Source organism: Lissotriton vulgaris, chromosome 11 (assembly GCF_964263255.1).
Source record: "Lissotriton vulgaris chromosome 11, aLisVul1.2, whole genome shotgun sequence".
Lineage (NCBI taxonomy): Eukaryota > Metazoa > Chordata > Amphibia > Caudata > Salamandridae > Lissotriton > Lissotriton vulgaris.
In genome coordinates, this window is record NC_141699.1 from 110216375 (window position 1) to 110233580 (window position 17206).

At 46.8% G+C, this 17206-nt stretch overlaps 1 protein-coding gene across 1 annotated transcript in view; it reads right to left on the bottom strand.

The window, feature by feature from the left end:
- Positions 1-558: 558 nt before the first annotated feature.
- The window catches only part of SFI1 (SFI1 centrin binding protein), a 597461-nt gene continuing 580813 nt past the window's right edge, over positions 559-17206 (bottom strand). The window contains exon 31 of the mRNA XM_086942824.1: positions 559-1310. Within this exon, the coding sequence (XP_086798950.1) occupies positions 1203-1310 (108 nt within the window). The 3' untranslated portion in view covers positions 559-1202. The remainder of the gene's footprint in view (positions 1311-17206) is intronic.

Here is a 17206-nt window from a genome sequence, read left to right on the forward strand (position 1 = left end):
ATCCTACAGGAAGATCTTCATCTCTGATTCTGTGCTAATTTCCTTTGTTTTTTGACACTCTCTTATTGTTTTACTGAGATTGCCCGGGGGACCGAGGGTGTCCCTTTTTCCCTCTCTCTCATATTGTTACTATTGATTAAAAAACAAACATGGTACTTACCATGCACTCCTGCTGACTCGCACCCAGTGTTGCAATCAGCATTCTCGCAACTTGTTTTCATCCATTCTGTTACTCTGCTGGTCAATATGTAAATAACCAGAATCACTTGCCCATGTCTACAACTTATATGCAGTCAGTGCTCTAACCCCACAGGGTGTGAGCTGTAAGGGAGGGTTTAGTGTTGTGCTGTTGCAGGTGAGAAGTCTTCAGCTTCACTCAGGTGTGGTTGGGCAGGCAGAAGGCCTGCATTCCCACTGAGGAGGCAGGGCCTAGATGAGCATCACTGCTGAAAACAAGACACCTCTGAGGGTCGGGCTTCATGTTTATAATCAAACAGCATGACAAAAGTGATATAAAGTGACAGCGCCTGAGGCAGGAAAAAAAGGTAAGTTAACAAATTACAAAATGTGTTTATTGATACAAAACTGCTGCATTATTGGAGATGAAATGAATAGAATCAGAATGTAAGGTCAGTAGGCTCCTCCAATGGAGGTGTGAGTGTGCACTCTACGTGTAGAGTGAGGGAGATGTACATCGAGCCCCATATAGATATGTAAATATATATATCTATAGATATGGTATGTACATAAAAAGACAAGTCATTTTAGTAGACAGTTCTGCATTGTTACTGTATCATTTATGTAAATAGGTGTGCTGACGTCACAGGCTGAGCAGGAAGCAGACTCTCGCCATGGACGCCAATCACAGTTCCCGACTCCGAAACTGAGATTATGGGATGTATTTTGTACAGGGCACTGGCTGAATGCTAAGATAGTTCCATTGTGGAGCTCATGGACAGCCAGACAGACCAATTTCTTTTAAGGTCCGAGCGGTCGCAGGATAAGGCACGTTGTATAACCGGCCACTGAAAGGCACTTAGATATGCAGTTCATTTCACCTCACACCTATGACGCAGTAACACATATGGTGCCTCCTTGTGCACCTGCTGCATGTCCGCAGTGCCTGTGAAAAGAGCTGTCATCAGGAAGACCACAAGGGAAGAGGGGCCGGGGCAGAGTCCATGGTGGCCAGACGGACGCTGTTACAAGTCCAGAGTGGCCCGAATGTCCTGCAGGCGAGCCATGCATCTCTGCGCCTGAAGCCTTCCCTCTGTCAGCTGTTGGGCCGCATGGTGAATCCGGAAATCCAGCTGGAAAAGAAAAACATGAACTGACCGTTAACACAAAAATCATATTGGGTTTTGTCAACCCCAATTAAGACTTATTGACTTGTTACTGGCTGTAGTGTTTCAACAGATTTAAAAAAAATTGGCATGTAGGGCTGCTGAAATTCATATCTGTGCATAGATCGCCGCCTAGTGTTGGGTGCGGATGATCGCACATTGTTGTCCTGGAAGAGTCTTCGAAGTATCACGAGATAGGTGGCTCCTCCCCTGGACTACAATGCGCATGGGCATCGACTCCATCCTCAGATTGTTTTTAGCCATTGTGGCCAAGATGGAGTGAAACTAAGTGAATGATGACCATGCTAGAAGTATGTGTGAATGCTGCAGCCGCTACAGGCGCCGGGGAGGAGGGCGGGCGATATGAATGTCAGCAGCCCTACATGCCAAGAACAGATGCATACTGGTAAGTAGCATATTCGGTTCGAGGCATGTGGGCTGCTGAATTCATATCTGTGCACAGAATACACAGCAGTCCCTCCATTAACGGCGGCCGCCCGTGCCAGCTGCAGCAGTTTGGAAAAGTGTTTTTAGAACAGCCTGCCCTACAGCTGCCTGCTGTTTGGAGTGCACATCAACACAGTAATGTTTTGTAAACGTGTGTGTGGTAGACCATGTGGCTGCTCTACATATGTCTTCCAAAGGAATATTTCCAAGGAAAGCCATGGAGGCCCCCAACTTCCGGGTGGAGTGGGCCCGTGGTGGAATGGTGAGAGTGCGCTTGGCTTTCTGATAGCACATCTGAATACATTTAACAATCCACCTGGCTATACCAGCATTGGAAATGGGGTTACCTTTGTGTTGTGGCGCAAAGGCAACAAAGAGTTGTTTAGTCTTCCTAAAATCCTAGGACCTATCAATGTAATACATTAGGGCCCTTTTGACGTCAAGTGTGTGGAGCATTCTCTCCGCCAGTGACTCTGGATTTTGGAAGAACACAGGTAGTTCTATAGTCTGGTTGATATGGAACTGAGACACTACCTTAGGAAGGAATTTAGGGTTAGTGCGAAGCACCACCCTGTTAGAATGAATTTGAATAAATGGCTCTTGGATAGTTAGTGCCTGGAGTTCACTAACTCGTCGTAGCAACGTAATCGCTATAAGGACAGCCACTTTCCATGTTAAGAATTGAAGCTCGCAGAAATGCAGTGGTTCAAAAGGGGGACCCATCAGCCTGGTGAGGACCACATTGAGGTTCCACTCCGGAGCTGGTGGCGTCTGTGGAGGAATGACTCGTTTGAGTCCTTCCAGAAAGGCATTAATGGCAGGCACCCTGAAAAGTGAGAGGTGCTGTCTGTTTTGGAGATAAGCGGCCATTGCGGATAAATGTATGCGAATGGAAGCATAGGCCAGATTACATTTGTACAAATGTAAGAGATAACAAATGATGTTTTGAATAGATGCATCCAGCGGGTTAATGTTGTGGCCTGCACAATAAATGACAAACCGCTTCCACTTCGACGCATAGCATGCTCTGGTGGTGGGCTTCCTTGCCTCCCGGATGATGTTCATACAGTCAGGAGGTAAGTTGAGGTAAGACCTCAGGAGCCAGATCGCCAGGTTGAGCTGTTGCGGATCTGGATGCTGAATGTCGCCATGGCACTGCGTCAAAAGCCTGGGTGTGAGGCGCAGCCTTTGATGCGGTACCACGGATAGTTCCAGAAACGTGGTGTACCATGGTTGGCGAGCCCACGTTGGAGCAACCAGGATGAGAGTCATCGAGTGCTGCTTCAGCTTGCGTGCCACCAGCGGTATTAGAGGTGCTGGGGGGAAAGCGTACGCAAATTTGCCTGACCAGTTCATCCATATCGCACTGCCTTGCGACTGTGGGTGTGGAAACCTGGCGGCAAAGCTTCGGCATTTTGCGTTCTCCTTTGTGGCAAACAGGTCTATCTCTGGATGACCCCACCTTTGGAAGTACGGGTGGAGTACCGATGGATGTATCTCCCACTCGTGAGTTTGGTGGCTGTACCTGCTGAGCAGGTCCGCCATCTGATTGTCTTTGCCTGGGAGGTGTTCTGCCATGAGGAAGATGTTTCTCTGAATGGCCCACTTCCACATGCTCTGAGCCAGATGAGACAGCTGTGGAGAGTGTGTTCCTCCCTGCTTCTGAATGTAGTACATGGCCGTCATGTTGTCCGCCCGGATCAACACGACCTTGTTGCACAGATGTACTTTGAAGGCTTTTAGTGCCATGAAGATCGCCATCAGTTCCAGAACATTGATGTGCATCTTCCTTTGCTTTTGTGTCCATAGTCCCTGCACAGTGTAATGGAGTACATGAGCTCCCCATCCCTGGAGAGAAGCGTCCGTCGTCAGGATGATCTGTGACACAGGCTCTTGGAATGGTCGTCCCTTGCAAAGGTTTTGTGGATTCCACCAATGCAGAGAGTTGTATGCCCGACCGCTCACCAACACTAGGTCTTTCAACTGTCCGTGAGCCTGATTCCACTGACGTGCTAAGCACTCCTGAAGCGGACGCATATGTAGTCTCGCGTGCGGGACTATGGAGATGTAGGAGGCCATCATGCCTATCAACTGCATGAACACTCGCGCTGGAAGCGAGTGTTGGGGTCTGAATCTTTGTATCAGCGATTGCATGCTGTTGACTCTCACTGAATTTGGCTGTGCTGTGGCTGTCAGTGTTTATCGTCGCACCCAGATACTGCCGTATGTGGGCGGGTTGCAGGTGGGACTTTGGGTAATTCAGTGAGAATTCCAGATCGTGAAGAAGTTGAATGGTGTGGGACATGTGGGCGGCACACCGCTGGGCTGACGTTGCCTGGATGAGCCAGTCGTCCAGATAAGGGTAGACGTTTATGCTTTGTCTCCTTAGGTGCGCTGCCACAGTCGCCAGGCACTTTGTAAACACCCTGGGTGCCGTGGTGACCCCGAAAGGCAAAACCTTGAACTGGTCATGTTGGTTTTGGATGGTGAACCGGAGGTATTTTCTGTGTGACGGGTGCAGCGTAATGTGAAAATATGCATCCTTTAGGTCTAAAGTTGAGGAAATCCCCCTGACTGAGCAACGGGAGTACTTGCTGCAGGGTCAGCATATGAAAGTGCTCTGATAGAATGTACTGATTGAGGGGTCTGAGGTCCAATATGGGTCTGAGGGACCCGTCCTTTTTTGTTATCAAGAAGTACAGTGAGTAAACTCCTGTGCCTCTTTCTTCCACAGGCACGAGCTCGATTGCCCCTTTTTGCAGCATGACGATGACCTCCTGCTGCAATAAGTGCAAGTGCTCGTCGGACATAGGACGGTGTCTTGGGGGCAAGTTGGGTGGAGTGGATGTTAACTCCAGACAATAACCGTACTGTATGAGCTGTGTGACCCACCTGTCTGTGGTGATGGATTTCTAGACCGGCAGGAACTGCTGAAGTCTCCCCCCGACCGGTGTTGCGTGGTCGGGGGGCAGTGACAAGGCGTCACTGTTTGTTGGTGGCAGAGGATCTGGAGTTGTTGTTTCCACGACCCCTGCCTTTGGCGCTGTTACCACGATATCCACCTCGACTTTGTTTGGTGTATGTGGACTGCCTGTTGCCTTTGTAGTACTGCGTGGTTTGTGAGAGCTGGCCTCTGGAAACGCCTCTAGTGCTTGAGCGACGAAAAGACCCACCCCTGAACTGCTGGGACTGCAAGGCCCCCATGGACTTAGCATTTTCAGTGTCCTTCTTAATCTTTTCCAAGGTGGTGTCCACCTCTGGGCCAAACAGATAATCAGGATTTACTGTCTGATTAAGAATGGTGGTCTGTATCTCCGGCTTAAACCCCGAGATTCTGAGCCAGGCATGTCCTCTCAACATGACACTAGTGTTGACAGCTCTGGCCGCGGTGTCAGCCGCGTCCAGTGCACATTTAATTGAAGCATTGGATATCAGCTTCCCCTCTTGAATGAGCATCTCAGCTGCCTCCTTGTATTCGTCTGGCAGGTGCTGCAACAGGGTCTCCAGTGTGTCATAGTGTGCCCTGTCATACCTCGCTAGAAGTGCTTGTGTATTGGAAATGCGCCAGATATTGGCCACTTGGGCTGCCACCCTTTTCCCTGATGCGTCAAACAACTTAGATTCTTTGTCTGGGGGAGGAGCATCACCCGTTATTTGAGAATTGGCCCTCTTCCGGGCATTTGTAACAACAAGAGAGTCCAAAGGCAACTGTCCCTTGATGTAAGTAGGATCAGTAGGCGCTGGTTTATACTTCTTCTCAATCCTAGGGTTTATCACCCTGGCTCTGGTAGACTCCTTAAAGATCTCCCCAGCATGTTTTAAGACACCTTTCAACATAGGTAGAGTCTTGACAGTTCTTTCTGAGACTGAAAAGGTATCAAAAAGAAAGTCCACGTCAATGGGGTCAGCATGGAGCTGGACGTCATGGTTTTTAGCCGCCCGTTCAATGAGGGCATTAAACGCTGCTGAATCCTTTGTAGGTGATGTTTTCACAGAATAGAGTTGAGGGTCTGGGGCAGAATGAGGATCACCTGGGTCAGCACCAGCAGCCCAGGGTTCATTGGTATCTTCAGGGTCTGTGTAGACAGGATAGCTGTACTCATCCTCATCATCGCCCACGTCAGAGTAAGTGGGTGAGACATTATGGGCATGTGGAGAAAGTGGTTCCACAAGAACAGGAGTCGAAGTGGAATCCTTCTTTTTCTTTAAAGGAATTTTGTAGGACATTGGCTGTTCGGGGGCAATTTTCCGTTTATGGAGGGAAAGTCTGCCCGTTTCGGCATCGATAAAGTGTTCTTGTTGTTCTTCCAATGAAGATTGCAGATGCTTCAAGGTGGGGACCACCGTCGTCGACTTCGGCACCAAGGGCGCCTTCTCGGGCACGCTGGCGCCCATCCTAGGGGTGAAAGCCTTCGGCGGCAACGTGAAGTGAATGGGCATCGACGCTTTGTGAGGTTTCTCGACCGGCTTCGAAGGTGGAGGATCTCTCGGGCCGACAGCCGAGGCCTTCTCCTTGATGCGCTTTAGGGAGTCCGCCACTTGCTTGGAGAAAGCGGCGGACGGTTGCGTCGAGCCAACGGGATCCTTCGAGGTACCACTAGGCGTGGACTCGCGGGTTGCGCCTCTCTTGGCCTTGTCTTGTTGACGCGGAGTCTCGAGAGCCTTCGGATCACCGAGTCCTTTGTTGGTGTCGACCGTCTTCGGCGCCGACTTACTCGGCTTGACCACCTTGACCTTTGTCTTCGGCGTGGCAGACTTCGTCTCGACGCCCTTGACCTGTGTCTTCGGATCGACAACAACCTTCTGCTTTGTCGGCTCCGAGGCCTTCGATCCGACCAAAGTAATGCGCACTTTCGGTTTCGAGGAGGGGGGGCACCAGTGCTTTTGCTTGCGTCGAGACCGTTGGTTTCACTTTCGGTTTCGATTTTGCAGGGTGCGGCTAAATAGTAATGTCCGTAGCCGAGCCCGAAGGCGGGGCTGTAGAACCCATTGTAAGATCTTGGGTAAGGCCTAGTGGCGATCCCTCGACCAGAGCCTTCTGAAGCGTTACGGCCCCAATGTCAGTTTGAGTTAGCTCGAGCGAAGAGCTATCTTCCATGGCCCCAAAGGCCCCGTCGTCGTCTCCTACCTCGTCGACGACTTCTTCAGCTTCGAACATTTCAGCGTCCTCGTCGTAGTTATAGTCGACCTCCGACGCGGGATTCGACAGGTTTTCACCAACTTCCCGGTCAGCTTCCTCCTCAACATCCCCGGCATCGAAGATGTCCACAGGCGCCTGTGCAGTTTGCTGGGCCTCCTGGCGCGCAGCGCGTCGATGCTTAAGCGTCTTCTTGGACCTGAAACGGGAACAAGCCATGCAACTGGCTTCATCATGGTCCGGCGACAGACACTTGTTGCACACCGGGTGGACGTCGATGTGGGGATACTTGGAGTTGCAGACGGGACATCTCTTGAACAGGCTCCGTTCCATGATGAGTAGTCGATAGGGTCTGTGGCGTCGACTGGGCCCTCCGCGCCGAAAGCACGCGGTTCTATGGAATCCGGCTCGGAACCGAGCTGGAAGAAGTAGGCACCGAACGCAAGACTATACCGACGAAGAAACTAAAGACCTTTTGGCCTTAAGAAAGTTTTTTATCGATTCCGACTATAGGGAACCAATATACATCCGAACCCAATGGCGGAAAAAACAATCTGAGGATGGAGTAGGTGCCCATGCGCACTGTAGTCCAGGGGAGGAGCCACCTATCTCGTGATGCTTCGAAGACTCTTCCAGGACAAGAATGTGCGATCATCCGGACCCAACACTAGGCGGCGATCTATGCACAGATATGAATTCAGCAGCCCACATGCCTCAAACAGCTTTCTATAAGGTTGACCTTACAACCACCATCAATAAGGGTCGATTAGACTTGTGCAAGGTGCCCACGAGAACTAGTGGACATCATTTGTCAGGCTAACTTCTTACACTGGCAAACCAATTTATTGCCGTTCCGAACATGCTCAGCTGACAGCTGGTTCTTCTCCTGTCCCCCAATTACCCCCCTCCTGCTGTTCACTGTTGATCCAACTTGCTCTCCTGTCCCAGCCTCTCATCTCCCTGCCCCTCCTCCATCCTCAACCGCTTCCCTTGCTCCTGAGCGCCACTCGCTTGTCACAGCAGCCAATCTCTGTTAGACTTGTAACCTTTTAAAAAAAACACCAGGCTTTTTAACCATTTAAATAAAATGTAACATTTCAACTATAGTTTCGGTTCATTTTCTTCGTCCGGTTTCACAAATCTAGTAAGTAAGTAAATTTTATTCATGCATAGTTTATTTATGCATAGTTATTTAAAAACTATAGCACTCGACATACATTGGCATACAAGATATTGACTTTTAAACAATACAAATATTGATATATATCCAATTCTTTTGTTTTTACTGTACACAAGTAAAAAGACATTTAATATGTATAAAATATAACCAGATATCAAGGACCATTGCTACCAATCAAGAACCCTTGATCCCTAAATATTTCCTAATGTGCGAAAGTGTCGTACTATTTTCCTCCAGAAAGTGCATAGATTTTAGGCATAGTATGAGCAAAGGCAGAGGTAAATAAAACCTGCTATATTAAGTTATTGTAACTTTCTAAAATGTTCTCAGTTTACAAATGATGATCTAGAGACTCTTGCAGCTTTCCCCTACAATTATTAAAAATGTAGTTAGGAGATTTTAGGCGTAAAATGAGCAAAAACAGTTACAATAAAACAAGTTGTAGAAAGTTTTCACTTGCTTTTTTTTTTCTCAACTGACAATTAATGTTAGGGGGTCTCTTTACTTGCAATTATTAAAAACTTGGTAAATCGATAGTTCATAATAGTCAGTAGATCTAAAACTTGCAATAACGGCCGGCCTGCCTGCAGGTACCTATTTCCGCTCATCAAATAGAACTTTCAGCCAACGTCTTCTTTCTTGAAATAATCCTGGACATACAAGTTATGTGCATGTTTCCTTCTCCTTTATTGCAAAATCTACAGGGCATTTTAGTTAGTTCCGTATTCCATTTTTGCCTTTTATTTCTCCAGGGATATTGCCGAAACAGAGATGCATAAAATCTATTTTAACATTTCTTGACCATCCCGCCTCAAGATAGGATTGATACTTCAATATTTTATATTCATTGATCATAGTCCAGGCATGTGATCTACTAGCTAGCTTCTCTTTGTCTTTAGGTAACAATAGTTTATGTACTGTAGTATAAAATATTTTTTTTAAAGCAGCTGGAGAGTGGGAATGTACCCATATTGTTTCAATTCCCGGGACTTTAATGGCTGAATCCAAATAAAGGCGTGTTGGTGCTAGAGTCTCCTGCCACAAAGCTTGGCTTCCAAAGGCTCACCTTATTTGGTTCCAGTTTTTAACATAGGTTCCTAATCTTACTATTAATTGGTTTTTGAGCCCAAATTCCAATCTTATCTGGGCAGGTGACGCTTCCATAGGAAAGTAAATACTTCTATGGAAATTAAATTTAAAAGTGCTGCGTCTCTGCCCCAGAGTGCTTCACTGCCATATGGAACGGTTGGTAGAAATCTTGCTGCAATAACTTTCAATAGTGGTGCGTAACTTGGGCCGTCTAAGGATCTTTGTAATGTAGAGAATGCCAGGGTCAGGGAAACAGCTTTCCTCTTCCACTCCTTCCTATCCTGTTTGAATGTAGCCCTATAATCAAACAGACCTCCCAGGTATCTGTACGTTGTTGTTAGTTCAAATAGGGTACCTTCAAGATACCATTTATGCCTTTTGTTTATTCTATCACCTATTTCCATAATCTTTGTTTTCTTTAATTTAACTGCCATACCATTTGTTACCGGATATATATAAAGCTGGTCTATGAGTCGTTGCAGACCGATCTTTGTGTGATTGATCAATAAACGTCACCAGCATATAATAAATTCAATTTGAGCACAGATCCTAATTTTGGTGCATGTAAATTTACTCTACCAGTATAATCGACAGGTAGGCTTAAACCAAATTAAATAGATATGGTGCTAAAACAAAACCTTGCTTTAAGCTCTGATTTACCAATATTTTCCTTGATAGCAAGGTTCTGTCTCCAATTTGCACCCTCACCCAAGTGTTCGTATAGGACAGTTGGATGGCCTTTAAGAGCTTTCTGGGATACCCCAGAAAGATAGCTTTTGCCCCAAAAGGTTCCGACTTACACAATCAAAAGTGGATTTATAATCAACATAACACAAATATAGTGCCTGTGTCTTGTGTTTGTTTATCCGCTAATAATGATGCTGCCAGTAAGTTTGTTTCTGTGCCAGTTCCTTGTGAGAATCCGGTATGGTTTGGGGGTATCATCTTATTTTTCTTTGCCCATTCCAGCAGCTCACTAAGAATCAAACTGGCGAAGTATTTTGCTTCGACAGTTTGGAGGGTTATTAGGTGATAATTTTCGGATTTTTGCCCATTTCTGTCCTTAACCACATGGCTGCTGGGCGTTTTCCCCCCCTGTGCTGGAAAATGCCATTTTAGTGGCACCACGACGAGCTCAGCTCGTCATCAGCACACAACACCCGTGGGTGATGACGAGCTGAGCTCGTCATCAGCATCGAAAGGGTTAAACATTGGATTGATTATTGATCCCCTCCATTAGTCGGTTATCGCCTGTTGCTGAAGTGAGCTATTGTATTCAGATGTTAATATACTCGTCCAAAACACTGCATTTAAATTGAAAAGAGCTTCCGGAAGTCAACTCGTGAGTCTGCAGCTTACTGGAATTTCTCAGGGAGGACTCTCCCATACACACAGATATTATTGGAAACGATGAAGACAAGATTACTGTCTACAGATTTCATATTTATATTTGATACAACATAGGTTAGACACGGACATATGAATGCAAGAAAAACACAAAAATTATTGAGGAGATTTCAAGGAGGCAGTAATACTGACGACAGACCATCATTCTATACTATACTGAATACAGCTTACACTACAGACTTATCACTTTAGGATGACTCTCCGTAGAATAGCTTTGTTAACATCTCTTTTTTGATACAGCGAGGCTGGATACTTTATATTAGAGTTGCAACTACAACCGGAAATGAGGACCATCTATAGGATTTCAGAAATCTAAGAGCCTTGAGAATGCCATAGGAAGACCTCTCCATATACAACGAAACACGTGTTGGCTAAGGCTTACAAGATTGCCTACAGAAGAGGTAGAAGTACTGAACAATACATTTATATCATCAAGAAATGTTGTTTGGGTCGGTTCTACACACTGCATTGTATATTAAGATGTTATACAATTACGAGAGCCTTCTACTGTTGAGACAGACATTTAAAGGAGCAAGCAGATTGGTACACATCATTTAGGCGACAGAGACATGGGTGTGCAGATTACATGACCAACCTCCAGCCAACACCTAAAATGCTTTTGCAGTATTCTCTGTCCAACCAAAATGAAATAATAAAGTATGAATATAACTGCATCTTGATACTTTAACAAAGCTCTGTAGAAGCTTGTTACTATCCATGATAATTTAATTAGGTAAAAGACGTGATAGAAATTCTCTTAGTTGTAAATACCGAAACATTATTTTGGGGAGCCGATTTTCATTCATTCAAGACTAGCTGCAGCAATCTACCTTCAGCAGCCAGTCCTTGAGGTGCGAGATGCTGACCTATGAAGATGAGCAACCACCACTGACATGAGCTTCGTAAAGACCTGAGGGGCTGATGTAAGTCCCAAGGGCAGCATGAGGTAATTGGCCAACCAAGTGGAGATACCTCCTGTGGGACAGCAAGACTGGTACCTGCAAGTACCCTTCCTGCAAGTCCATGGACATCATCCAGTCCACATGATTCAAGGCCAGCAGAACCTAAGCAAATGTCATCCTTTTGAATTTCTCCTTTAAGATGAAGGAGTTTAAGAGTCTGAGCTCTAGATTAAATCTAAGTCCAACATTCTTGGGAATTAGAAAGTACCAGTAACAACACCCCAGTTCTCCCTTTGCTTCAGGTACCTGCTTGATCGCCCATTTTGTAAGCAACATCACCCCTGCCTTGGACGAAATAGTGAATTTGGCAGCCAATGCCCAAGAGTAAATTAGGGAAATGTGTAAAGGTGCATCCAGAAATGGAAGGGCAAAATCATCTTGTATCATTTTAAGGACCCAATGGACTGAAGTGATGGAGTTTCAGTGAAGGGCTGGATTCTGCTGTCTACCAGAGTGGAGTGTGACCTAAGATGGTTTTGCAGCAATGCCTTGTGAAGAGAAAAACTATGATTGTAGCTGCTATTGTTTCCCTCATCGCCTGAGACCTCCACTAACCCTGCCACCACAAAAGTCTGCATGGATTGCTGTACAGGCTGAAAGGGGTTGTTGCTAGCAAATACGAGGGCCCTTTTGAATATCTTTAGAAATTCATATATGAATTATGGAACTTGAAAGCAGCGAAAAGTAACCCCAATGAGCAAGCTGTTTTAAATTTATCAAAGGCCCATTAGCCTTCTTTCCAAAAAGCATAGATCTATCAAATTGGAAGTCCATTGGGGAAGCCTGGACATCCCTTGAAAATCAAGTGGAATGCATCCAAACATGTCATCCAAGAATGATGCTAATGTCCACTGCATGGGCAACAGAATATGCATTGTCAGGTCCAGAATGTAGAACATACTTTGCAGCTTTCTGACCATCGTATATGGTCTGAACAAAGGTGTTGTGCATGTCCTCTGGTGACATCTTGTGTACCATGTCCAAAAGATTATACATGTAACCACCAGCAACATAGACGGCAAGTGTAAAGCCGGACTGAGAGAAGAGGTTTCTGTTCAATTGCTTCAATGGTTTTTGGCTCTCTTTTTTCCTGAAAAGTGGGAAAAGAATTCAGTTTTTCTTTGCTTGTGGAGGACTGTACCGCAAGGTTTTCAATGATTGAATGCTCCCTCAAAAACATGGTTCTGACCTTTGACATCTCGCAACGGGGAAAATCAAGGCCACAGATGAAAATAGTTTTGACATAGTAACTAGGACTGAGTAAGTCAGCACACAATTGAAAGGAAATCAAAAAAAGTCACTTTCCTCCATAGTTTTGCAAACCCAGAAACAACTCAGCATCTGTATAAAGAGGTTGTAGGAAATTATCTACCTTCTCTTCATCGCCCATGACATAGTGAAGGCCTTGAATGGTGCCCAAATCAGACCCACAAATGCCCTCTATCCTTCAAACGTCTATTGCGGAGACAGAGACTGCAGTAGAAACGATGTGCAGGCTCCTGCTGAACATGGTTCTGGAACCGATGTCGGAGCTTGCACAGCCCAAATCGTAGCCAATGCAGATGGAGGACCAGAAGGTGGGACCTGCAGCGTAATGGTGGGGGCACGGCCCATTACTGTTGGTGGAGTGAGCCAACTTGTCTGGGATCAGCCAGAACTAGGGGATGGTCAACTGGCACAAGTCTGAATGGAGGGCCTCACGGAGACGGACCCAACACGATGGAGTCATGGATGAACGTAAATAACTGTGGCTTGGTGTGGCTTGGCTTCCTTGCAGGCCGTAACCGGCTGCAGATTCTACGATGGCTTAGGGAACTTGGAGTGCATCTGCTCCAAGTTTGGCACTTGATCAAGTCACTTGCTGAATAAGTTACTTACCTTCCATAACACTTTACCTGGAAGAGACTCCTAGTCAAAGATTCCTTCCCATAGAATAACATCCAGGCATCAGACTGGATCTGGATGTTTTTGAGCAGTACCTGTGCATGCTGGTATGTGGCATTGTTTGGTTCCTCATCGGCGGCATGAGCTGCACCAGAAGTGACATGCATGGTACCTATACAGGCACCACCCTGGCACGCTGACGCCAGTTAATTTCGCAACTTTCCACACCAGAAACATGGAGCCACAATGACAACTGACCACTGGTGTGAAAAATTAAGTCCTTGAGAAAGGTGTCCCTTACACTGCAATCGTATTGTAGATCGAGAAGGATGAGAGTGTGGGTAAGGAATCAGTGGCTAGATAGAGTTTCTACCAGATAAGACGTTACCGAAGGTAAGTAACTTGTTTATCCGATGGAGATTTCTAGCCACAGATTCCTTTCCTTAGAATAGATACCCAAGCGATACCTTCCCGAAGATGGGTCTGCGAAGTCAATTTCTAATAAAAAAAATCCAGACAGTAATGTTTGGTAAGCGCATGCAAAAGTGCACACGTTACTGCCTGACATATCCAAGGCAGGTACTCTGTGGGCTAACACAGTAGTCGCAGCCTTAGCTCTGGGGGAATGAGCACATAAACCCTAAGGGGGTTGCTTCTTGGCCAATGCTTAGCAGATCTTCATACAGAGCACAATCCATCTTGAGATGGTCCGTTTCTGCACAGCCTTCTTCTTCTTAGCTCCTGCATATCCCACGAAGAGTTGATCATCCACCCGGAATTGTTTTGTATGTTCAAGGTAGAAGAACAACACTCTTTTAGGATCCAGATGGTGGAATCTCTCCTCTTATTTGGAGGGGTGAGGAGGAGAAAAGAAGGTAGGCAGGGTGATTGTCTGGCCTACATGAAAGCGAGTCACAAACTTCAGAAGGAAGGAGGCATGCGTCCAGAGGACATGGTGTAAGGAGGGTGCACCAAAAGTGCCTGCATTTCGCTGACGTTATGTAAATGTAATGTAAATAGCCAGTATTTGTAAAGCGCAAACAATTACCCAAGGGTGACAAGGCGCTGGGGGCCGTCGGGAAGATTAAGTGAGCTACTGCCCGAGTCACATGGTGCTGGGCTTATCTGCCACCAGCGCCAGGTATCAAACCCTGAGTCCCCGAGTTCTGGAGTCAATATGGCCACTAGAAAGTCAGTTTTGATGGCCAATATCCTGACAGGGCTATTGTGTAGAAGCTCAAAGGGTTCACACATTAAAAAAGTGAAAACACAATTTAGATCCCACTGAGGCATGATGAATGGACTGAGGGGAGATGTGTTGCAAGCCTTTCAGAAACTTAGCAACAACAGTTCACTTAAATAAATATGGTTGGTGCAGCAACAACAAAAATGTCTGAAAGATAACCTTTAACTGTGCCCAGAGCACAGCCCGCTGAGCCAACAATAGAGTAAATAGGAGAACCTTAGAAAGAGGTGCAGAAAGAGGGTTGATGTTGTGGGAATCACACAACAACACAAATTTACCCTAACAGCAGGGGTATACTGACTTGGGGGAGGGACGTTTGACTGCCAGAATAACATCACAGACTTCGGGACGTAGGTCGAAAGCTGTAAACTGTTGTTGCTCCATACATGAAGGAGAAAGGTGTGCAGGGTCAGGTGCAGAACCCTCCCCTGTTGCTGCGACATAAAATTCTCTCGAAGAGGCAGGCTGATCAGAGGACAGTCATGGTCAATGACCCGGGATACCAGACTTTACATGCCCAATCCAGAGCCACAAGAATAGTTTTGGCCCAGTCGTTCCTGATCTCCTTGAAAACTCTGGGCAGGAGTGGTATTGGCTGAAAGGCTTAAAGAGATCATTGCACATTCTTGGCAGTGGCGAACAGATCTAACCAGGGCTTTCCCCAATGCTGAGAGAGTCCTTGCACCACCGCCAGGTGGATATGCCATTTGTAATCCGCAAGGCATCTTTGGCTTGAGTTTGTCTGCCCTGGCATTCAGAGAGCCAGCCAGGAACCACAAGGGAAATGCCCTGGCATTCCAGTGATGTTCAGAGATGTAGAGCTTCTGGACAAAGGGTCCACATAACTGCCCCTGCCAGTTAGTTGTAGTACCACATGGCGGTGGTGTTGTCCATTAAAGCCTGTACCAGCCTTCCCTTGATCGAAGGAAGAAAGGCTATCAATGCCATGCCACTCACCCGAAGCTCTAACAGGCTTATGGGGAGCTTGGACTCTGATCTCCACCGCTCCCATTCTTCTGCGCTCCACCTTTCCCAGATGATCACCCCATCCCAGAAGTAACGCATCTGTCACCACAGTCAGCTCTGGTTGGGAAGGGAGGGGGGACTACCACTACCCAACTGCAGTTCTTCAGCCACTACTGCAGATTTTTCACAGTTTCCTCTGAGATCTGAACCATGTCATAGAATCCCCTGATGCTGCTCCCACTGGGACTTCAGGACCCACTGCAGACCCCCCGCACCTCACCCTACATGCCAACAGGGATGAGTTACAAGCAGGATGCATGAGGCCGCACAACCTTAGGGTCATTATTACTGAGATCCATGATAAAGGCTGAAACATTGGCATCATAGCCTGAATATCCTGGACTCGCTGCTTTGGAGGAAAAGCCAGAAACTGCACTGTGTCCAGAACAGCTAAAATGAAAGGGAGCATATGAGAAGGAGTCTGGTGTGACTTTGGCACGTTGACAGTGAACCCCAGTGAGTGCAGACTGTTCGCCATAGTCTTGAGGTGGGAGACAACTGCCTGGGACGAGCAAGTCTTCAACAGCTAATCGTTGAGGTAGGAAATAACTGGAACCTCTGACTTCTGCAAATAAGCTGCAACCAACCGACAGGTGCTGGTAAGGCCGTAGGGAAGCACTGCAAACAAAGTGCTCTTGGCCCACCGTGAACCGCAGGTAACGTCTGCGGGTTGGAAGGACGTGAATATGGAAATATGTGTCCTGTAAGTCCAACACTACCAGTCTCCCAGGTCCAGGGTGACAGAACTTGCGCAAGCGTGAGCATCTTGAATTTCTCCTTTTTAGGTCTTGCCTGACCCAGCGTTTGCGCGGGTCTGGCGAGACTTTAAGAAGGGGATCCAAAAAATGCTACCGACGGCTACAGCTTGCAGTGCATGTGCGCGGGCGCGTGCTTGAGCGGAGGCGCCATATTGCGTGATTATTGCTGCGCACGCATCACTCGCGCGCTCCCCCGCGATCACTTTCGCTTTCACAGCCTCATGGCCGTTACTTTTACAGCCACGCGGCCAATGCTTGTTTTTCACATTACTACAAGCTTCCAGCGTCGCGCGGCCAATGCTTGTTGACTAAGGTTCGTCTTTGCTCGGATTCACATCAGTGCACATTCCCCATGGCTTCATGTTGAGCCTTTTCTCTGCTTCCATGCGGTGCATTCCACTCGGACCCTCGTGTAAAGGGATATTATCTTCAGTACATGTATTCCGTTCGTGTCAGTTGTGAAACGAGGGTGTAATCAGGAGACTGAACCATTGCCAACATCCGGTCCCTTGTGGGGTGCGATTGCATTGGATACTTTCTTTTTCGCTAAGTACCTGTTCTGCGTGTAACTTCTTCTCGAACAGTTGGTGCCTGGAGTGTCACCCAAATGTGCTTGTTTTCAGCATGGCCTAAGAATCCTGCTGTGGTGCCGTACTTACTAGACATTTCTAACTTCTGATTCATTTGTGGTAGGCGTTATTTTAAAAATATGTTCTGTGCACATTTG